Genomic DNA, 25174 nt, shown 5'->3' with positions numbered 1-25174 from the left:
AAGGAAAACATTTGGTAAACTGACATTTACAAATCAAAGTTGAATAATGACAGGAGGGTGTGTATGGGATTAGCACCGTGCCTAACCTGCAGTGGGCTAGAGAGGAATTATTATGTTTCAAATGAGGACATTTGCATTTCAGAGAAACAACATTTTGATTTAGTATAGAAATAACTGAAACTGCTCTCAAACATCATCAAGAAGTGCATGCATTTCATACAATTAACGGTTTTCTCATGACAGAGATGACTAGAGATTAAATAGCTTTAGTATGTTTCACTAGTCTCTGAAAGAGTGCCAGTATTAACGCATCCCTATAGGGTCATGAACACAAACATGTATTCCTGATATTATAGTGTTAAAACTACCATCTAGCCCTCCTGGTCCCCCCTTTCTAAATATAGTAAAATCGTACTTGTATTCAAGTCTGCAGAAGCCGCCTCAGCCCCTGACCTGCCTGCTTACAGCAGACATCATCAGAAGTAATTCTGTGTGCCAATCACAATGCTTTTCCATAGGATTGGCTGAGACTGTCAAGGAGGCAGATATGGGGCAGAGCCAGCACAAGCCAAACACAGCCATGACCAATCAGCATCTCCTCATAGAGATGAATTGAATCAATGCATCTCTATGAGGAAAGGTCAGTGTCTACATGCGGAGGGTGGAGACACTAAATGGCAGTACTGCACAGTGTGCAGCGCTGCCCCAGGAAGCACCTCCACTGGCCATCTGAGGAGAGGCCAGTGGAGTTATCACTAGGCTGTAATGTAAACACTGCACTTTATATGAAAAGACCGTATGAAAAGACCTTTAATTCCTAGGTATTCCAAAATTTCCATTACTATTGTACATACACTCCATTCCAAAAGGAGCAGCAACATTACAAAACAAACAAATGCATTTTCATTACATGCCCGTCTTTCCATTTCCAGAGGACAGTTTAATTAACCGAAATATTAATATACACTACTACCCAATAGTGCAAGAGCAGAGTTCAGACCAATCAGCGTGTTGCATAGTGCACAGTTCAGCAATACTCATATTAAATGAGACTGACTCTTTTCAAGTCCTATGAATTTACTTGATAATCTAATAGAAGGTATACGTCTATTTATTGGACCTCGCCTATAAGTCTACCAATTACATTTTGTGCCCTCAGTAATGATGTTCTATGATATTTTAATTGCCATTTCACTAAGAAAGACTGAAAAATATGTATTCAAAGGTGTCCCGAATTCGTTAACTTATGAACCAAAGGCTAGGTTCCTTCTACAAAAGTAATATGCATATAATACATTTATGACACATTTGCAAGCAAAACATAAAAAGGAATATTAATTATTAACAGTTTATCGTCCCTGTTTCCAGGAAGATAGAGAACCTAGACATTTCTGCGGCATATGTGAATTAGTTTAGTTAATTAGGACACATCTTACTGGCAAAATGTGACAACACTTCTTACAAGCAAATAGATTGTGTCATGCCATATTTTAAATTAATCCATTGTTTTGATTGGTGTATTAGAGAGATTTAGAATTCCAGTCAAGCATGCGCCTCGCTGTAAATGGCAATTAAAATATGACGGCAATAGTAACCCTGCAGTGATGGTTGCTAGGTGATTTGCATGGTGGGTAAACTACAGATACCTTTCCTTCAATACAAAGCAAGCTACAATATATATTTTTTGCTCTAAAACTGATCGGCTACGACAGCGCAGCAAATCAATTTTATTTATAGCACTGTAAAAAGGATGTCTTTATTATTTTAACCATTAAATACAAAGCACACCTCCTACAGCCTTGATTTTAAGCCATCTTTTATTTCTAGAAAATCTGGGTTAAAATATTGTACACTATTGTATATTTGGCCAATGTTTGTGACTAAGTGGCTACTAAGAACATACCCCACTTGCAATACCTCGGGTTGTCTACTTTTGCAGATGGTATGCCATATGCCATGTACATTCTCATTCCTGGGCTACCATACGCTCTCAAAGGCAACATAACCAATCTGGCAAATTTCAATGTCAAAAAAAATGAAATGCAAGCCTTATATGTTACTCTCTAACTTTCCAAAACACCATAAAACCTGTACATGGGGGATACTGTTATTCTCGGGAGACTTGACTAAACACAAATATTAGTGTTTTAAAACAGTAAAACATATTACAACAATAATCCATAAAGGTGCCGTTCGTTTGTAAAAAAAAATTAAAAAAAAATGTCACTTTTACTTAAAATATCATTGTTGTAATACAATTTACCAGTTTGAAACACTAATATTTGAGTTCAGCAAAGTCTCCCAAGTAAAACAGTACCCCCTATGTACAGGTTTTATGGTGTCTTGGAGAGTTACAGGGTCAAATATAGTGCTTGCGAATTAAATTCTAAACACTTTCTCCCTGTGTTGTCAGGCATGTCAATTAAATTTTAAATAATCAAATCACATAATTATGTTAAAAGATTATTTAAATATACACATAGAATTTTAATATATACGCATTTACTGTATTTAAATTCTACGTGTATACTAATGTAATATTTTATGCAATTATATGTATTTATCTATATATATATATCTATATATATATATATATATATATATATATATATATTTGCGGTTATTTGTATTTTATATATAGATAGATATATATAGAATGTCATTCTAATTGTGTTTTGTTACATATATATATATATACACACACAGTTATATATATACAGTTAGAATGATATTACATATGAATATATAATTTATATAAAATTTTGTTTCAATATTTTATTTATTATTGTAATTATACGTATAGAGATATATAGATATATATAATATATGTGTATATATATATATATATATCTATTATATATATATATATATATATATATATATATATATATATATATATATATATATATATATATACATATACACTACCCAGCAGCAGGGAGACTGTCTGACATTTCAGACAGTCCCCCTGCTGACAGATCCACAGCCAGCTATAGGGGGCCATGTGATTGCTCTTTGAGAACAATCACATGGCCCCCGGGGCCTAATTTGCAGTGGGAGGGCTGCCTGGGCTGTGAGGCAGCCCTCCAGAAGAAGATTGCGGCGGAAGTAAATAAATCTCATCTCCAGGGGCTCAAAGCCATTATGGCATTCTATGCCGCCGCAACGGCTTTAAAGCCCTTTAAAGCCGGGACGGCATAGAACGCCGTAACGGCGTTAAGGGGTTAAAGTGGCACCTGGACACCATTAATAATCTGCTCTATTATGCTGCTTAAAGGGACACTGGACACACTAAAACCACTTCATCTCATCTCATTACATGGGTTATATAGTCACTTGTTGCCGTCCCTTCATTCAGTGGTAAGCCATATTTCAGCAGTCTAATAATACATGAGCACAAACAAATACTCAAAGAGTTTAAGGTGTCTAGGCACTTCAGAACACTTATAGGGTGTGAATAGGTATAGGTGTTCCCAATCACCTTACAATAGAAACGCGTCTGCACTTTGTATCTGTATTTTTTAATTAAGGACTTATTGCATATTGCGGTAGTGTAAGTTTTTCTTTTACACACTGCTTATATATGTCCTGATTTTATTGCTTTATTCCAATAAATGTTTTTTTTCTGAAATTGCTGTGGATCTACATCTGAGATATCTCCGTAGCCAACCATTGGCACCCTTATGCTGATTGTATAGAGCCTGGCACGGCTCTATATTTGTGAGTGGAAATTTTATATCTTATTTCCTTTATACTGTTGTTATACAGATTTCACTATGTGTGGTTACATTTGTTTCTTATAGATTCTATGGGAGATGCCATGCTTTAACTACAGAAAGTGACTACTGGGAAGTATATATAAGTTTCTCCCTATAATTGTTACACTGGGTGTTGTATACATTTGTGGTAGTGTTATAATTACCAGTGTTATTGTAATAATACATGAGGTTTTCTGGCCAGACACAGGCCACCCCCTCACCGGAGGTATGGATAAGACAGAGATTGCACACTTCCTTCTAGCTATACCAATTTATACCAGCAATGGTGGCTATGATGTTAGGCTGAAAGCACCGAACTGACATAGTCTGTTGCTGTTCAGGCTAATGCTTCCTCATTAGCTTGGGCAGCACAGATGGGATGGGCTGACGGGTACTCTCATTTAGTATTAAAACATTAAAAGCAGTGTAACAATGAACAGAATAATGAAACCAAGTAATTTAGACACTATAACCAATTTAAAGTACACTATAGACCTCTGTCTTTCACTTCTTAATATTGAAAACAAAAGAGCACCCCTGGTAGCATAGTTGCCCAATTCCCTGCTTGTTGTCTCTGAGCTGGAACAGTTTCCTTTTGAAGATATTGTATTAAGTGCCTGAAATCTCCTCATACGAAGGACCCAGATCTTATAAAAGCACTACCAGATCATGTCAGGCTACACATGCCCAATCAATGATTCTGATTATACTTACACAATTTCAAGTTAAGTATGTGCTGCAATTTGCTTCTAGTGGAAGTCAGTTTACAATGCCAAAGACTGGAGTGGCTGATGTTAATGTGGCAGAGCAGCAGTGCAAGCCCTGAGCCAATGTTAAACTAGTTTGGGAACCAGCAAGCAATATAATAACTATGATACAATATATGTTTTTCTGCAGATATATCAGTACCTAGATCAACATAGTTATGAGATATGAAAATGTAAACCATGATAGGCATTAGAATTTATCCACACACAACCCACATACATTTACACACAATATATAACAGGCACGCACACGCGAACAAACACACTTAAGACAAATCAATATTATTTGGTGCAGGATATGGAACAAGTAAGAAAATAGCATGACCTCTTTTAAATTGTCCATGAAGAATATAAAACTTTGCATTTCCTTTAGATGCAAATACCCAACTGATTCCTTTGGAGCCAGATAAGACTATCGAATGGCCTTATGTTTAGGGCAATATCATATAACAATGTAAATCAATGGAATGTTCATTCATCTGCATTTAGAACTTTGCACAATAGCTAGTTTAGCCTTAATAAATATTACCCAAAATGTAAACTATTGTAGTGAATTTCAGTAAGGAATTTTCCCTTGTGTCTTACCATGTTTTCTGAGGGGGTGTTTTTTAGATCCACGATTATCAGAACAACTGCAAATATCCAATACTAGCAAAATATTCTTAATAAGAAAACAAGATTTGACTTAAGATATGAAAAATATCAGAATAAACGTGCAAACTAAATAATTAAACTATAATGCAAGTTCTGCACTTGTAGAAAACTAAATTTTATCCCTTTATATCTGGAAGAAATTTTATCCCTTTATATTTTCTAAAAATCCATATATACAGCCCAGTGAAAAGCTGAAAACTGCTTAAAGCAATAAGCAGCCCAACATGAAAAACATTTTTTTAAACTGTCCTATAAGGGCAATATTGTCATAGTAGCCTGGATGTGATCTGATTAGAAGACAGGTCCGCCATCAGGACACAGTTGTCATGGACTGATCTGAGAGACTTGGGCCTGGGCCCCACGGTTCCAATGTGCACATTTATATAGCGAACATTGAGATATATGAAAAACTGTCTTCACTACTGGCTGCTCCTTTCTCCAATTCACACAAGCTCTGCAGTCGACAGGACAACCAGGGAATGTAATCCCCCCGGACAGGTAAGAAACTATAACCCCCCCTGTAACCTACTGCAGTTCATATACACCCCACAATAGTCACTATTCTCCCTCTACAGCTCATATCCCCACACTATAGCCCCTATCGCCCATATTTCTTCACTACAGCCCCGATACACCTATTACTACAGCCCCTATTACATTATTACAGCCACCATATTCCCCTTATTCACACACTATATCCATTATCCCCAAACTACATCCCCTACACCCCAATCCATCCACTATAGCCAATTGTAACCCACTACGATTCCCTCTACACATCCTATCTCCACCATACCCAGCCATTATCCACCCCACAATAGCCCCTATTCTACCTCTAGAGCCACTACCCCCCACACTATTGACCCTATAACCCAAACATTAGCCACCAATCCTTCCACTATAGACCTGTATTCCCTACTGGCCATTACCTCTCCACTATAGCGCATACTTTTCCACCACAGACACTATTCCCCTCCCTCCCCCCTCCCCACTCCCATTCAATCATACCCCAGACTAGTTGTTTAACCTTGCATGTATATATAGCGGCGGATGCATTTATTTATTTTTAAGAAAATGACTAACCAAATATAGAAAGTTAACAGTCACAATACAGCATGACGTGTTATTTTTCCCAAATAACATAGAACGCAGATTGTTGATACATGCATCATGCCACGGTGTGTTAGGCATGGTGCTTGATTAAACACTCACATACACATAGGCAAAAAAAAACCTTGCCTTAAGAGGCATTCAGGCAGGAAGCTATTTCAAGCTCCAAATAGCACTCAAAGGCTGCAAAGCACAAATATGCCTTCACAATTCTAAGGCTCTTACCATCAAATGCATCTTCATCTGACACAAGTTCATCATCAGAACAGATACTAAGTACATTAACAAGCATCTCCGTCACTGCGGGGCGGGGGGGAAAGAAAAGAGAAAAACACATCAAAATCACTATATCTGGTTTCTAAATTAATATCACAGAAAAGCTGATTCATCCCACTGCCTGTACCTAATTATAAATCTAATTATAGCAAATTTTAACAAAAGTACATATGCATGGCTCCATATATTGAATTACTTCTATGTGATAAAAAAATGGGGGAAATTGTGTTTTAAACAAGCAATGTAATGGTAAACTGATGATTCAATGTGTTTAATAGATTCATCACAGAGGGCACAAGTTCACTGGCACAGATGATAGAATATCATAAATATACAGATTGTAAACTTAATTTGGCACCTCCAGATGTCACTTTTAATATGTAACTCATGGATGCTACCCAGCGGACAAATGCATTCTGACTAGTGGTAGATGACTCTTTGGCTACATCAAGCAGGAGACATCAATAACTTTTTTATTTAGTGAAGATGGAGGACCTGTCTTTGACTACTACAGAGATAGGGGCATTCTCTTCACAGCAGTAGCTTTCATTTTGCAAATTGTTCTATGTTAGAGCTTTTATGGAAATATCATTGTTTTCTTTACATGGATGTTTTAGTCTTCAACCAGGTTTAGTTTACCTGAAGTCTACTCGGGCTTTAGTGTCTCTGGTGCATGGACACAAAAGTGATTTGCTTTATTTATTTTTGTTTCATCAATTGAGTATTTTGTAAAATAAACTGAAAACAGTTCATAGTGGTATATTCATTTTTAAAGAATTTAAAAACTGCCCTTTGATATTTAAGAAAGCTGTTAGTAAAACAATGAGTAGGTACCGAAACGTACCTTTTTCCCCAACAAATGGTAAAGACCAAGTGAAAACATCCATGAAATTTGGAAGCCAGTAAGGATGAGGAGAACAGTTGAACTGTCTGATGTTCATGACATTGTTTTCATATTTTAATACTGCGGCTGTTGGAAGAAAAGAGAGAAAAAAAAAAAAAATCACAACAAAACACATGATACATTCACATATATCACATCACAAAACCCAGCATATGTCACTATATACACTATTTATTAGACAGGAGTTTCACTGCATAAGGTATGCAGCAAATATATATAAAAAAAAAACAACTAACTAACTAACAAACAATGTTAGATCCACTTCATGGCTTAACTAAAAGTTGAAGATAAAAGCATTATTTAAAAAAAAAAAAAAAAAATCATGAGAGGTACAAAATGCATTAATAAACCAAAATACTAGTTTGAAATGTATATACAAAAATAATAGTTTGCGGGGGCGGAGCCTGGAGCTGAACCTGAACGGACGCACTTACACAGAGCTCCGAACAATCGATGACAATCCAAATCAATCTGAGGTACCAGGGTACCATCAGACGACCCAAACACCCACCCGAGTACCCCCGGATCCCAAGGCACAGGTGAATGCCGTTTCAGTTCCCGCAAACGGGTAAAAAGACCCGGCGAAAATCTGGGGCCTACCTGACACTTCAAACCGCAAGGTACGTGACGGAGGCCACAGCAATAGACGCATGAAACAGCACCTACCTCCTAACTGACCCCACGGAACCGGACAGCTACACAATGGGTCGCAGGTCCCAAAAGCCTCCACCAACCGCCGGCAGAGGCACACAAGATATCGGCGACATGCTGCAGAGGCCAATGGCGCCCAAGATGGCGGCCCCGCCGGAGCGCACGCCAGCCTCTCTAGACGAGGGGGAACAGAATGGGGCTGGATTGGAAATATCCACCACTCCTCGAGCCACAGAGTCAGTAGCCAGCCAAGACACACAAACCCCGGCTACCAAGCAAGATATTGCCGACCTCCTGATTGAAATGAGGAGAATGCACGCAGCAGATATTAACCTAATAAAGACTGAAATGCAAGCGATGACCGCACGCACACAGGCCACAGAGGAGGACATCCTAGATCTCAAAAGAGAGGTGAGAGAGATAAAAGACACTTGTTACCATATGCAGGCCGCACAGTCCACCCTAACCACAAGAGTGGACCAAACAGAAGACCGCAACAGACGTGACAACCTAAAACTAAGGGGGATCCCAGATACCATTGACTCCTCAGAACTACCCCACTACCTCAGACGTCTCATGGCAACACTTCTGCCACCCGCACAGGCAAAAAAGCTTGTATTGGACGGCTGTTTTAGGATCCGAAAAGCCAGACAAGCACCAACAGACGCCCCTCAAGATGTCATTATCCGGTGACCGACAAAATTAAGCTTATCACAGCGGTCAGAGGAAAGACCGCACTTACATTCGAAAATTCTCAAGTTACCTTTTACCAAGACCTGACCCGCAACACATTACTGTGGCGCAGGTCTCTGGCCCTGGTCACAACTCAACTGAGAGATGCAAAGATCGATTATAAATGGACATTCCCAAGGTCCCTGACAGTGACCAAGGGGGGCGCCACGCACAGCCTCTCCTCGCTACAGGATGCAGAACCATTCCTGAGGGCACTGGGGATACCAACTCAAACCCAACCACGGGAGAACCCCACAACGTCACACACATGGAATCCAGAGAAAGTAATTTCTTTCACTCCTAGAAACACGGAGAGAAGCGGGGCCCTAACCTGAACTGTCCCACTGAAACAAACCTTTGACTTCCTCTTTATCCTCCACAGGCGCTGAGGGAGAGCTGATCTGAACTGCAAAAATGGTGGCCAGCAACTTCAATACATTAATCAGTCACTGCCTTCTCTTTAGTACTTTGCATGCCAGTTTACCTTCTGTTTTACCCTGTGTTTGTTTTTGTTTTTTTTATGTTTTTGTGTTTTGTTACTGTTTTAAGCACGATATTGGTACACACGCATCTGACAAGTCTAGCTTACACTACACCATAACTGCAACTGACCCGCCATCAGCCGTGACTTACTCGGACACAGAACACCATAAGCTCCAGGGAGAATATACCTTCTCCCACCCCCCCACGACTTCCTCGGTAAGAAGTCAAAACCCAACCCATCGAAAGACCACAGAGGTACAACGGGCTCAATGAGCGATTACGCTTACCCCACGCGCACACGCTGACATAAACAGACATCACAGTACTCACTCGCAGACACGAACATTACTAAGGACAATTACTAAGGACAGCCATGTACACGCACAAGCAAACCCAACACGGAACACATCAGAGGGTACAAACACAAAACTACCTCCAGACCGACAACCTTCGGGTACCCACCCCCCATATTAACACGATCCTGGCACTCGAAGGGGAAAGACATACACTGCGAATCTACTCCATGGAGGCCTTAGTTAGACACCAGTTGACATGTAAATAAAAAAGTGCAGACCTAGCTGACATTACAACTTGGAATTGACAGACAAAAGTATGCCTTAACTATGTTGTGAAGTCATGTAACAATCACCACCCGCAAGGCTGTTGTGGCCAGGCGGGCTGTTTTGTAATTACCCATGCACGCAAAAATAAAGAATTGAAAAAAAAATAGAAATAAAATAGTTTGCCAATCATGGACATTCACTAAAGTTTATTTCACTAGGAATTCAAAGCAAAATTTAAATTTTTACACCCAAAATATCCAATCTGAAAACAACTCCGTGTCTGTTGCTGTTTCATTTGGACTATTTTGGAATAAAAGATGAATTCACTTTAAATTCAAACTAAACAAGTATAACTATAGAATTTTTGCAACAATGGCCTTTTCCCTTCCTCCTATTTTTCTACAATTTTTCTCTTTTTTGAATTCTTCTTTCTCCCCTCCTCAACTCTTCTTCTGTGATCTGGTAAGCTGCACTGTCTAAATGTTTAATTACTTGTTCATTATCGGCAAATTATTCTGTTATTTAACACATAAATATTATGTATTTGTTGCTTTATTGACAGTTATATGCCGTATTATAGTTACTCTTTAGAGATACATTTTGTAATACTGTGATCTAACAAGCTACTGAAGCCATGCTTTTCCATTTTCATGACAAAACATTCTTCGTGTTCACTGTACTATGAACTAAGATTTGCTTCCTCTTGTTTCTATTAATGCATGCTATTAACATTGACATATCAATACAGTTACAATTTGAAACCATGCAAGAACTATAAAATTAATTATTAGAGATAAAGATCTTGTTACAGTGACACTATGCATCATGACCACCTCAGCTTAACAAAATAGTCATGGTATCAGGACTTTGTCCCTGCCGCCTTATATTTAACAACAGATTATATTAATTAAAGGAGCCTGGAGTTATACATGATGGATCTCAGCATGCTCAGTGTGTTCCTCAAGAGCAAATGGCTTGCAAGTAAAAGTGTTGTTAGCAGTACGTGTAATAGTGTGTGCGCGCGTAACAGTGTGGGTAGCATCATGTGTAGTAATGTGTGTGGGTAAAAATATGACAAGTATGTTCAGCAGTGTGTGTTGTAGGATATTTCTGAACAGGGTGTGCAGTATGTGAAGCTGTGTGAGTGTACTTGTAATTTCAGAATTGACCATTCTGGTCCAAGTCCTCTCTCTTCTCCTATCCATCTAATCAGGAGATTGTAGTGTTCAGTCTGAAGCTTTCTACAATGAGTTCAGTACCCCCATCAGGTTTGTGCCTGGAGGCACCTGACAGCCTAATGAGAAATATGGCCCCTTGTAAGTTCTGGGTGTCTGACTGACAGAGCTTGTAGGTGAAGCTATGAGCTTGACTTTCAAGCCTTATTTTGTAACTTTGCTACATTTGTCAAATCTTTGGCTGCAGGGACAGGGTCCTGGGACCATAAACATTTATGGTTATGGCACATAAAGTATCCCTTTAATAATTACAAATAAAACTGTTATTTTAGCAAACTGATTTTTTATTTATTTTTTAATAAAAACTAAATCATAATATTTTTTTTACCTTTATTATTGTATACGTCTAAGTAATTCGGTGCTGAAAAAATTGTGATTAGTGACGGGAAACCTGTTGTTTGGCTTTTCCTATACATACGATAGCTGGAAAAAAACAACAAAATAAATAAACCTTAGATTAATTTCTTTCCACAGACCAAAAAAAAAAAAAAAAAAGGTAAAAAAAGAGGTATATTGATTTTAAGGTACAATTATAAATTAAACTACTATTTAAATTTAAGCTCATCAGTCATTAAAAATTGTGAATATATAGTTGCATTTAAGAATAAATCAAAAGGCCTGAACTTTCAAAGCAGTAGAACATAATATTATTATTAGTATTATTAATAAAGAGTTACTTCAAGCATTATAACAACTACAGTCTGCTGTAGTGGTTATGATGCCAGAAGTTCCCTAGTCCAGTTCCCCGGTAATGAGGCAAACTGTTTAGCATCAGATTTCCACCCCTCTACCTGGGTCCCCACCAGGTTCTTATATACCCTGGAGTTCCAGTGATGTATCTTCATCTTCTACAGAGCTGCAGAAGCAAGAAGCAGCGGTTTAACATTCATTGGCTGATAGCATCAGATGACACACTATACTTGATAAAGGTTCCTGCAGAGAACAGCCAAAACATTGCTTTAAGTCAATTAAGACTGTTCACTGAACAGCTCTTTGAGTGCCCATATTTATGATGTGTGCTTCTCACTGCTGGATTCGGCTCTCAGCCAGCGACTGACATTCAGTGTAACGCAAGTTGCACAGAATTGTCATTAGCCAGCCTGGAACTCTACTTCTGGGCTGGCTGATGACATCCCTATGACACTGCTGGAGGTTGAGTTACACCACCAGCAGCAGCGATTCAAAGCGAAGCACCGTAGCATTTATTTAAATCGCTGATCAACTGTTTGACAAAAATCTGTGGCATGGTTACTAGAAACTATAAGCACAATCATTATACTAAGTTATAGTCATCGTATTCCTTAGAGAGTTCCCATTAAGGACAATTTAGGGACCATTTCAAATCTGTGCCCTCACCTTTGTCCGTAAACACTCATTATGGAATGGCCTCCTTATTTAGAATTTACAGATCTATACAGCTCTGCCATTGGTAAATGAGTGGGAAATTCTATGTTGCTATAGGATATGATGGCTATTGCCAGATTCCCATTTTGATAACTTAGGACCCTATTACACTATGGGATGTTCTTATTCTCTTGCATCAATAGATTTATACAGAACCTTTATAGGATACCAAATATTATAACTATTCTATATCATTAAACTGGTTATAGTACCTAGAGTCCTCTGTCACTGTACGTTCATTCAGTGTTAAGCCATTTTTGAGCAGTTGAATACTAAATCCCTGGCCACCTACATCCCTGTCCCCTACTACAGGTGTAGCTAAAGTAATGATTACATACTTTCTTCTAGCCATAACAATTAATATCAGTCGATAGACTGAAAGTGGTCATCTGACACTGTCTGCTTCCTCATTAGCTCAAGCAGAACAGAGGGGAGGGGCCCAGGACTCTCATGTAGCATTACAACCTTAAAAAAAAGTTTACTGGAGACATCAGGGATCTCCAGACACTATAAACAAACACTTCCATTGGCAGTTACAGCACCTACAGTGTCCCTGGGACATAGCGATTTAAAGGCTGGTTTGATCGAAGGTTATTATTCCATCACTGGTCCTTAAGTGGTTAAACAACAAAGATCCTGAATAATATGCTAACATGTGCACTGTTTGAATAGGACATTTCAAAATAAAACTCATTGTTCTCAATAAAATAAAGAACACAAAATGGATAAAGATAAAAAACTTACCCAGCATCTTGGGCTTCATGAGCTCGTAGTATAGATAACAAGTTATTGTGCTGAAGGAATTCACAGACAGCTGGATAGCTATTGGGGAAAACAAAAAAAAACTTGTTAATTAAGGAGTTGCATATTTGGACAATGAATAATCAATATAGCGTTTTCCAACTCATTTAAATAAAAACCTGGAAATAAAACATAATTATTAAGAAAATGCATAATGAAACAAGAGCTTTGGATGGCTGTAAAGATTGTACACTAAACAGAAAGTCAAATCACTGTTACACCACTGACACAGTTGAATCACATTTTCAATCTATGCTCTATTAGAACACAAACAAGGACAGGTTTCACTCATATAGTTTTTTTTTTGTTCAGCATCTTTGGCAGGAAGTTGGGGATCTTTGCTCAAAAGCACCCCCTTGCTGTGCCTGCAGCCAGGAGTCTAAAAATATAGGGTCCTTACAGATAACAAACAGAGTCATGTCATGACAAAGGCCCAGGCATCATAAATTGGCCACGTGGGCTGGCATTTCAGAAGATAATTTTGAGACTGGAAAAGTCATTATAAGATGCATTTTTAGTTGAATTTGGGGATGCCACTTAAAGCATTCATTGTGTTGACTTATTTAAATAGCTTTTGTTAAATTTGTTCATTGCAAACAGGGGAAAGTCAGTACATTTTGACAATAAACCTTATTTTAAATGGGGATTGAATAATCTTGATTAGAATTGTATACATACACACTATATATATATACACATTATAGATAGATTTATATAAAAATATCCTTAGAATGAAATTTTATATACACACACACGCAAGCCATGAGCAGGCAGAAATTCCCATACTTGAAGAGGGTTGCCAACCTGAATCTCTGCCCCATGATGGCATAGCAACAGATATAACAAAGATGATTCTAGGAAAGCTAGCAATCCTTGACCACCGGACCAGACTTCGAAAGATCACTGGTAAACTGCCACTAGACAGTATGCTAGCTACAGTTAATGAAGCACAGTCCACAATCCCAGCCAGCACCATAACATAGCCCAACAGGCCATATATGCCACAGTATTAGTGTCCTCCAAATTTTTGACTACAAGGTCAGGCTGAAAGAGAAACAATGCCCAAAATGGAGACTAAGACTTAAAGCCAAGATGAAGACAACACGTAAGGAAGTTAGTAAGCTATATCGAATTAACAGAGGTGGAAAGATCAAGCATATGTCCCGACTACTGAAGAAATACAAGGATACGCCCATCCAAGAGGCACTAGAAACAGCTAAGCAAAGGCTGACTGCACTGGCAACCAGACTGAGCAGATACACCAAAGAAACAGAAGCCAAGAGAATAAATGCCCTGTTTACCAAAGAAAAAAAAAAGATGTATGCACAGCTGCAGAGTAACCACATATCCATCCTAGACTAACCCAGAGCAGAGACCGAACAGTAAAGGAAGAACATCTGGAAGAAAGAAGCATCAATTAACACCAATGCCCAGTGCCTACTAGACCAAAAAGCAAACCACTGCATGCTTCCAGAACAGGAACAAGTCACCAGCACAATCGAAGATATCCAACAGCAAGGAAACCACATGAATAGTTTGTAAACCCCAGGACCTGACATAATCCATATTTTCTGGATAAAGAAATTACCAGCGCTGGATGAATGCAAGCAACACAAATGAACCAGCTACTAGCAACAGGCTCCCACCCTGCCTGGCTAACACAAGGCAGAACAATACTGGTCATGAAAGACCCTCAGACGGGAACACCACCATCTAACTACAGACCAATCACATTCCTTGCCAGAACATGGAAGGTCCTACAAAAATAAACAATCAATTCACCCTATTCTCTATATTTAACACTTACTTCAGTCTATGCAAAACCAGTATAACAATATTTTGATTAAGCAGATCAACAAAGTCAAAAACAAGTCTTTGTAAAATACAATTAGCACAAAAATCATAAGTCCTTGTGAAAAAAAAATGTATATAGTCTTGTAAATAGTCTTTTAAAATTAATTGGTGTTCAGGTAATCTGCAATTACGGTGTACAAACTTCCACCTGTTCACCCGTGGAAATAAAATAAAATAAACTTAACTTTTGGATACTTTGCTTCCCTCCAGTTACCTCTCAATATGGTAACTATATACAAGGTAGTGTAAAATACAAATAAATAGGGATCCAGTTGGTATCACTGAAAAACATATATAAAACAAGACATAGTGTAAAACTGTTAAAGCCTCTCAGTCACTAAAGTCCACAGGGTGTAAATTAATCTGAATTAACCCTTATGACTGACTGACATGAAATTCACAACTAATACAATCTTGCCCACAACAGCCCCACACAAATTGCCTCTTATGACATAAAATAAATCATAAGATATTTTGATCAAAGTCATGAGATACTCTGATCAACGTAATCGGGTGCTCATCTCAAACCGGGAGGATGATACTTCTTTCCCCCTTCCCCCTCCGCATAAACAGAACTGTTCATTAGACGCACAAGAAACCCAATATGCTAATGGGCTCTAGCGACTGCTCCATCACTTGGTAAACACCATTGGTCAAAATAACGGTTAGTCATATCTTACTAAGTAATTGGTCATTAAGCTCCAACCAACCAAAACCCTGAATCGGATAGTTAAATTGTCCATGAGTCTGTACTCACTCATTCCCCCTGAAGAGCCTGCCAGGCGAAATGCGCTTTGGGGCTCGGCTCAGGACATCAGTGACTTAGGCTTACTTAGGACTTAAGCCTTCCATGCTGCCGATATATATATTCTTGGCTGCCGATATATATATTCTTGGCTCCCGACAGGCATATTCAAGCCCTATACTAACTTGACACACTCAAGTGAAGCCGGTGCCAAACCGAGCCAGCTTTCATTATCTCTACTTGAAAAATCTTTATCAAAAGCTTTCTTTACCGAAGATATATATAGGTATACACAGGGATGTATTTACCACAAGCCAAACAATGCATTTGCCTATGGCGGCACTTTCAGGGGGAGGCGCCCAAAAAATGCCACCCCAAGCTCCCAGACAAATGCCTTGCTTGCCTTGTGGTTCTGGTGCTGTCCACCTTACTGTGAGTGAGCAAGTGAGTGAGTGAGTGATCGTAGCTGTCAGTGTGTGTCTTTCAGTGAGAATGGGTGTGCCTGTGAGTGTATGTCAGTGTGTGTATGTCATTTTATGTGTATCTGAGAGTGTGTGTCTGTCAGTGAGTGGGTGTGTCAGTGTGTGTCTGTCAGTGAAAGTGTGTGTTGGTTAAACAGTGTGTGCTTATGACTGTATGTGTGTGACAATGACTGCATCTGTCAGTGAGTGTATATCAGTGCATGTATCAATGAGGGCATGTGTCTGTCAGTCCAAAAAGTGGCCTTAACACAAATTGGGGGTCAAATTTAGATTTTGGGGGTACCCGAATTTAGTCGTGCCTAGGGCAGCACAAATCCAAAATACACCACTGGGTATATATATACACCACAATAGGTGCCCTTGAAGGCACAGATTAGAATCGTATCTACTGAATAGTCAGCAAGTAATCTAACTGCCAGATAGGTGCTACCTTTACCGTAGAAATTCATTCTGCATAAGTGATAGGTGCCTGTGAAGGCATAGTAGCATATTATTATCTCAGAGCGGTCAGCTAGAAGAAAGATTAACCCTTGCAATACCGATATACTTATCAAGGCACAATACTGCATCTCTACAAAACCACAGTTGCATATACTAACTTGCTACATTCAAGGCAAGCCGGTGTCACACTGAGCCGGTATTCAAGATACTTACTGGATAGAAATCTAAAACAAGAGCTGTCTTTACTCAATAATTATAGCTGAATTGATAGTTGCCCTTGAAGGCACAGTTTGAGCACATTATCTACCAATAGCCAGTGAGAAATTTGACTAATAGGTGCTATTTCTATCGTATATATTTACTTTGCCTAATTGATAGGTGCTCTCGCAGGCACAGAACGAGTTGCTATCTCTTAGCAGACAGCCATAATAGAGATGAACCCGTGTTAGGATTATGTGCCCATCCAGGTACAACTTTAAATCTCTGCAATACCACAGTTTTTATTGCTTTAAAGAATGATGTCCTTGAGGGCACAACACAAGTTACTATCTCTTAGCCGATGGGCTATATTAGAGATTGACCCACATTGTACTTATGTACCTACCGGGCACACTTTCAAATCTGTGCAGAACTACAGCTGCACTGAGACAGCTCCCCTCTTTTTAATTCTTTTAAAAAGATTTTCCGCTCTATAACGATTAGCACTAACTATTCCCTTCACTGGACACAACTCAAATAGTGTCTATTTATTGTATAACAACGTATCACTTTTTCTTTACAGTTGCCAAAATAGATGTATTGCTGTCCTCTCGACACACACTCTGGTTTACAGACAGTATAAGAGGCGATTAGCCTAATAGAGCAATACTGTATATATTGTCTTTTTTCTCTCACCATAGGGTTCAAACCTAACACCTGTATTTACCTTTTCATGAAAGAACTCAACCCTTAAAGGGTGGAAAGACATTTTCTTTCCCTCTTTTTAATGAAATAAATAAAAGATACGTTTTAAGCACTAATTTATTTCCATCATCTATTTGTATAGACTCTTTCTGTGGGCTATTTCTGCATTTACAAACAAATTAACAAACGTCCACTTGTTCACCCATGGAAATAAAATAAAAACTTTTGGATACTTTGCTTCCCTCCAGTTACCTCCCAATATGGTAACTATATACAAGGTAGTGTCAAATACAAATAAATAGGGATCCAGCTAGTATCACTGAAAAACATATATAAAACAAGACATAGTGTAAAACTGTTAAATTCTCTCAGTCACAAGACATTATTGGTTACAATCACAAGTTTGTTGATTTAAATGAGCCCTCAGAGTGCCTCCCTGATTGTAATGGGGGGTTATCTCCCACCGTCAGCAATAACTCAGATCTGGATACCAGGAAGATCACAAACTCCAAATGGTTTGTGTGTGTAAAAAAAAAAAATGTATTGGCATAAAATACATTTTAAAAGTAAAAAAGAACTTCCTCATGGACCAGTATTGTGACAAAAAAATAAAAATCGAACATCAAGCCTGATACCTCCCTCCCCCAGAGTCCCCTTAAATATGAAACGTCCTGAAAATACATTGGTGGGGTGGGGACGGGTGTTTTTTTCAACCTGTTCCACGATTGGATACTTAGTATTTTGACAAGCCTCTTCATCTGTGTTCTCCCTGTGTTCTCCCTTTCAGCTGGTTCTTTTTACCGATGATTAGTTGACATTAGAATGGACTTCTCCTTGTCGCTGTGCACTTCTGTGCGTTCCACCGCTCGGGCGATACAATATGGCCGTGCGTTCCATTGCAGTCCTCTTCCTAGTGTATTTGATCCCATTCTGGAGGTCGCCAGGGGTAATGTGATGGCATCTATGATAGTCAGCTTAGCTGACTGATATCTCGATTTGACATTTTTCGTTCACCCATCAACATGCTATATCCTCCATATTTATGTTTTGTTTTTTTCATTCATAAAATGTATATTCAATTAATCTTTTTATTACATACCCTTCTTTATAGATATGGTTTATGCGTGCTTGTTTTTACACATATAGGGTAGTTGCATGTTGATATGCGACTTCATGGTACACAATTCCCTTAAACCATATATCCAATGTGTAGATGTTTATATCTATTTATCATGTGGTACCTATTTTTTATAATTTATATATTTTATACACCTCTCACTCGCTCCTCTCTACTATAAGAGGTTGAGGCAACAGATACGACAAGTATCTTGATAAAAAAAGGATCCATTGATTATAAAAATTTAAAGTAATATAACAATTATAAAATTGCTACATATATTTTTTCCAGTTGTCCCTAGTCTCTGTGTTATTATTTCCCAAAATGAATATTGTTACTTATAGCTATATTATTTAAGAGTAACCTATAAATCATTGCAAAAAGCACACCAAGTCGATATCTACATTTAGTCCTGTAGGAGTGACCGTTTGTAATTTGTGGATCCAGAATGTTTCCCTTTGGGCTCATTTCTTTTCTCTATTTCCCCCTCTCCAAGATGGCAAGACCTTCTCTATACCCACACACGTGAGGTTCTTTAGTTTAAAAGCAGGGCAAAAGTTGCAGTGGACTGGTACAGAGTGAGACACTAGATCTTTTTAATAGTGTTAATATGTTCCAATGCTCTAATTTGTAAGGCTCTTTTTGTACGGCCCATGTATTGTGTGCCACACGGACACTGCAGTAGGTACACTACATAGTCCGTGAGTCAACCAATTCTGGCCTTAATAGGCAAAATCTCACCTGTTGCTTTACTGGTGAAATGGAAAGTTTTTTGTTAAACATGCTCAGCATCTATTGCACCCCCTGAAACCTCTCTCTCCTGGTTGCATTGTTGTTTTCGTTTAATGGCCTAACTGGGGGCCAGAACATTTTTAAAAACATTGTTTTTCCTATAGATTAATGTTGGTTGTCTAGGCAGTGTTTCTCCCAATATTGGATCCTCCAATAAAATTGGCCAATATTTTTTTAGACTTCTTTTAATTCCAATGGTCTGTGTTAAATTGGGTATAAAAAGGACATTGGAATTTATTTCCCAATTTTTTTATGGGTTGATGATCCATCATCAATTCATTCCTATCTTTTCTTGTCATAATTTTAATTTCCTTTTCAATTGTGTTTGTTATAATAGTTCAATTTTGATAACCAACACGCGTCTGGCGTCTAATTCACGCTTTTCCAAGTGCACTTGTAATAATAATTTGGCTTCCTCTGAATATAAAAAAGATCAATATTTGGATCTATATCAGAACAATCTAATAATGCTCCACTTTTTGGTTCTGGAACAGTCAAAGGGGCTGAATAAAATGCCTCCATGCCTGTAGAATTTGAGGTTACACATTACTGCTGCATATCTACTGTTTTACCTTATGTCAAGTGTTTAAGTTGATCAAGCTCCTTTGACTGCCCAGCTACTGACTAAAGTAAACACTCTGTCATGTTTGTCTTAATGAAGCATGTTTCTCTTGTGACTGATCAAGCTCAATGTGTGTCAAGAAAACCATTATTCCACAACATTAGGCAACCAATGACAAAATGCAGGATGAATTAATGAATTTTATATCACATTCTGGCACAAAATTGAGATTTAGATCAAGTCAGTCTTTCAGTTTTGGTGATCTTATATGCCCACACTTTTCTGCTCTTTGCGGACACTGAAAACCGGCACGGTCTTCTGCTGTTCGTGCCATGTGCTTCAAAGTTCCACATATTGTACATTCAGAGATGCAATTGGTGATTATGTGTGATATCTTTCACTGAGCCCATTCTGTTTTCACTAAAAAAAAAAACACTTTTTAATTTATTTCCTTTTGATTGTTTCATCATTCTCTGTAACTGTAGAAAATCAACAGGCCAGTTAGTTTGTATCAACCAACTACCACGGTCCTAGATCCCAAGGTCACAAGGTATTCCCATTCTAATATTTGGTCAATTTGGCTTAATATTTTGAAGTGTTGCCATAAATCTTCAGTTTGTTATGTGCAATAATGATCTGTCTCCCTTTCAACATTTTTGTACCATTTTCTTGGAATAGGCCACTTTGATAAATCCCCCCAATTATGTCCTGGATCATACAGATACATAGAAGAGCCTCAAAAACAGAACAGAACATGAGCTAAGACTCACCATAAACTAAAGACCTACATATTTTATGTTTGTACAATAATTTTTATCATTTACCTTTGATATATATATATATATATATATATATATATATGGAATTCTGGAAATATAGAAAAAAATAGTGTTCATTTATAATTTTTGCAGATTTAAGGGACTAAACATGAATTTAAAAAACAAAAGTGGAAAAATCTGAAAAAAAAAAAAACTGAATTGTTTTCCAAGTTGTCGCAGTATTTTTAACATTACTAACCTAATAATATTTGTGGTTTATTACAAAAATCCTTCAGTACATAGAAATGATCATATTATTAGTCTCTTGATGATACTGAAGTTTTGTTTACAATCTGAGTCTAAAATCCATGTTTATTATTATTAAAATACTAACGGTATTGTGCTATGTGTATTGTGCTGTATGTGTGTGGATGTGTTTGTATCAGAAAGTTTATCCCAATCACATACAGCCAGTACACACCAAGCAGAGTCAGTACTCGACACACATCGAGCACACACACACACATTACACATAGCACAATACCGTTAGTATTTTAATTACCAACAGCTGTCTGTCTTCTTGTTCAGCAGAGGTTGTTCCCCCCCCTCCCCCCCTTTCTCTCTCTGCCACTCAGAGCGTCAGCCACCGGCATATTACGTTGCACTATATCCCACAAGCCTTCAGCCCTGTGCATTACAAGGGGGAACTATTATTTTTAAAAACAGGGCACTTTCAAAACACACAAAAAATTGGCTTGCTTCCCAGGAATTATATAATAATAGTTAGCCAGCACAAGACCACGTAGTCAGCACTCACAAAAACAATTATTATATACAGCCAGCACACACTACATACAAACACTACACACAGTCAGTACTCACCGCACACCCGACATACAACCAGCAAACACCAAGAACAGTCAGCACAAAAACTGCACATAGCTCCTCTTTCTACATGCTTTCTCTGCTCACTACCAGGTGCAAGGGACAGAGCTTGTAACAATTATGGACAGGGAGCACAGATGGGTGCTCAATTGTAGGATAACGGTGTGGATGTCTACATTTTTTTTTTACATCTTATAAATAAAGAACTGTCTTGTAAAGGAATAAGTCAAACAGAACATTAAAAGATCTGGTAAGCGACCATCCCCCTTTACAAGAACATTTTAATTCAACCTTTTCTTTTCATTAAATGCTTCTAATTCTCTACAACATGCCAGGCCACGTTGTTTTTTATTTTTTTTTTATTTTTTTTAAACCACTAAAAAAGAACAATGAAACAGAGCTTTATAACAGTGCCGGGAGAGACTCTACAATGTAGCCGTATCCTCATTCAGTGAAGTCATGAAGACTAATAACGTTTGTCCAATCAAATTCAACGAAGAAGAACTTACTACACTACACAATATGCATGTGTTATAAAAAAAAAAGCATTGGCCGCACACCCTGTATTAGACTACCTTCCATACTGATGCCAGACATCAAATAAATGAATTTGATTCTGAAGCCCCTAGTGGCTGCCTCTCTTACAGCCACAAGTAGTCGTGAACATTGTAGAATGTAAATAGTGCCATTCCTGCTGCAAAACAAGAGTTTTTCCATTTTTAACCTGTGACAATTCCATGACACGATTCTTCAAATATGTATGCAATTTCATTTATACCCTTGCACAAAAAAATAAGTTATTTGCATATTAAAGGTTGACAGCTCAGCTTTTCAGAGATCAAGGTTTTTAATAATTTTTCAAAAAGAATGTAATTTTGATATTAAACAAATTGTTAATATTGTATAGCAGTAACATGACTGGCCTTTAGAAAAGAAGAAAAAAAAAAACAACCTTATAATTGAATATGCTGTTGTACCTGGAGAATGTTCACATTTTATAGACAAGTCAATCATTTACATTCTCATCTCCAAGAAGCCTTAAAAGGTCAAGGATTGGAAATTACCTAATCAAATTCTCCTGGGGCACGTCTGACTGGAGTTGAACATCATATTTAATGCATTAGTAATGTACACAAATACAAAGCAAAACCTGAACAATACATAAAATACATTTAAAGGTATAACATTTTATAATTTAAATTGCTTTGATTTTCTTCAGTAACTCAACCATTTCTAAAGATTCCTTTTTAATTGTTAGCAACCATATCCCATAAACTCTCGGTTTACAGGACATGTACTTTCAGCAGCAATATTGTTTAAAATAAACGTTTTTTAAAAGGCACCTTTAATAATATATATATTACAAATATACTTTTTTCCCCCTCTGTCTGCAATTTTAACACCAAAAAACAAGGTTAACAGAGAAGTGGAAAATTAAACTTTCTAAGTATGTGATTTTAAACCCGTACTGTCCAGATCACATGCTATCAATAGCAATAAGTCTGATGACTCTTCAAACTGTGTATGAGTGTACTGCCTGGATATATTTGCACCATGGAAATCTAATTTAGGAAATCTAATTAAAACAATCTTACACACAGGTTTCTGTACTGCTCTGCATGGTGTCCACTAAGTAATTTGCAGTCACCGCTCCACTTTATCCATCTTAATTTTGCAGAGAGAAGGATATTTAGACAGCAGTCACATCATCATAGTGGTACCATATATCCCAAGCATCTTTATCTATGCAGAACAGTCATGTGCTTTTCCAAATTATTCCACATTTCAGGAACACATTTTTTCAGGAGTCTAACTTACAAAAAAAACAAGGGGTCCACATATAAAGGATAATGCTTGTGCGTCACTTATTCACATACATATGCCAAGCACATTGGTCTAGTAACATCACTTTCCTTTTACTTTTGGTGTCCCATGAAGCCTACATAACTGAAACTACAACCCCCTAATCTTTAACCCCTTAAGGACCAAACTTCTGGAATAAAAGGGAATCATGACATGTTACACATATCATGTGTCCTTAAGGGCAATGGCGTACACACAACCCGTGGGGCCCCGGTGCGAAAACTGATCCGTGGGCCCCCCCCCCACGCTTACTCTGCGCGGGCTGGGGCCGCAACACATGGCGGCAGGCACCTGGTCGCAGGGTTGCGACCCGTGCGACCGCGGTATGTACGCCAGTGCATGCATAAACACATACACTTAAAGGACCACTACAGACACCCAGATCAAATCAGCTCAATTAAGTGGTCTGGGTGCCAGGTCTCTAGTTTTAACCCTGCAGCTGAAGACATAGCAGTTTCAGAGAAACTGCTATGTTTCACTGAGGGTTAATCCAGCCTCTAGTGGCTGTCTCATTGACAGCCGCTAGAGGATTTTCTGTGATTCTCACTGTGAAAATCACAGTGAGAAGATGATGAACGTCCATAGGAAAGCATTGAGTAATGCTTTCCCATGGGCGGTTTGAATGCGCGCGTGGCTCTTGCCACGCATGTGCATTCGGAGCTGAGAGGCGGATCGGAACACACACACACTCACACTCACACTCTCACTGACACACACACTCACACTCACACTCACACTCTCACTGACACACACACTAACACTAACACTAACACTAACACACACACACACACTAACACTAACACACACACTGACACTAACACTAACACACACACACACTGACACTAAAACACACACACACTCACACTCACTAAAACACACACACACTCACTAACACACTCACTAACACACTCACTAACACACTCACTAACACACTCACTAACACACTCACTAACACACTCACTAACACACTCACTAACACACTCACTAACACACTCACTAACACACTCACACGTTTTTTTTGTTGTTTTAAAATGTAATCCCCCCAGCCTCCTTACCTGTGGGAGAGCTGAGGGGATTCCCTGGGGTCCAGTGGTGTTGCTGGCCCTGCTGTCACCCGGCTGGCGGGCGCACGAGGGAGCACTGTCCCCTGAGTGATCCCTCTTCAGCTCCCTCGCGCGCCGAATACTGATGCCGGAGCCGGAAGATGACGTAATCTTCCGGCCCCGGTTTCAGTGCGGTGCGCGAGGGAGCTGAAGAGGGAGCACTCAGGGGACAGTGCTCCCTCGTGTGCCCGCCAGCCGGGTGACAGCAGGGCCAGGCTCGGGGGGCCCTGAGGTGGCCGGCTCCTGGGCCCCCCAGCAGAAGAGGCTGGCCCTGTGGGTACATACCTGGGTCGCAGGGCGGCCGGGCCCGGTCGCGGCCGCGACCCCTGCG

General features: G+C 38.7%; 1 protein-coding gene across 5 annotated transcripts in view; it reads right to left on the bottom strand.

The window, feature by feature from the left end:
* The window catches only part of PPP3CA (protein phosphatase 3 catalytic subunit alpha), a 216276-nt gene that overhangs the window by 25943 nt on the left and 165159 nt on the right, over window positions 1-25174 (bottom strand). For all 5 annotated transcript variants that reach the window (XM_063458570.1, XM_063458571.1, XM_063458573.1 and 2 more), the window contains exons 7-10: window positions 13282-13359; window positions 11462-11556; window positions 7410-7535; window positions 6515-6589 (exon numbers count right to left, since the gene is read on the bottom strand). In XM_063458570.1, the coding sequence (XP_063314640.1) occupies window positions 6515-6589; window positions 7410-7535; window positions 11462-11556; window positions 13282-13359 (374 nt within the window). The remainder of the gene's footprint in view (window positions 1-6514; window positions 6590-7409; window positions 7536-11461; window positions 11557-13281; window positions 13360-25174) is intronic.

Source organism: Pelobates fuscus, chromosome 6 (assembly GCF_036172605.1).
Source record: "Pelobates fuscus isolate aPelFus1 chromosome 6, aPelFus1.pri, whole genome shotgun sequence".
NCBI lineage: Eukaryota > Metazoa > Chordata > Amphibia > Anura > Pelobatidae > Pelobates > Pelobates fuscus.
This window is presented reverse-complemented; position numbering and strand designations above follow the sequence as displayed.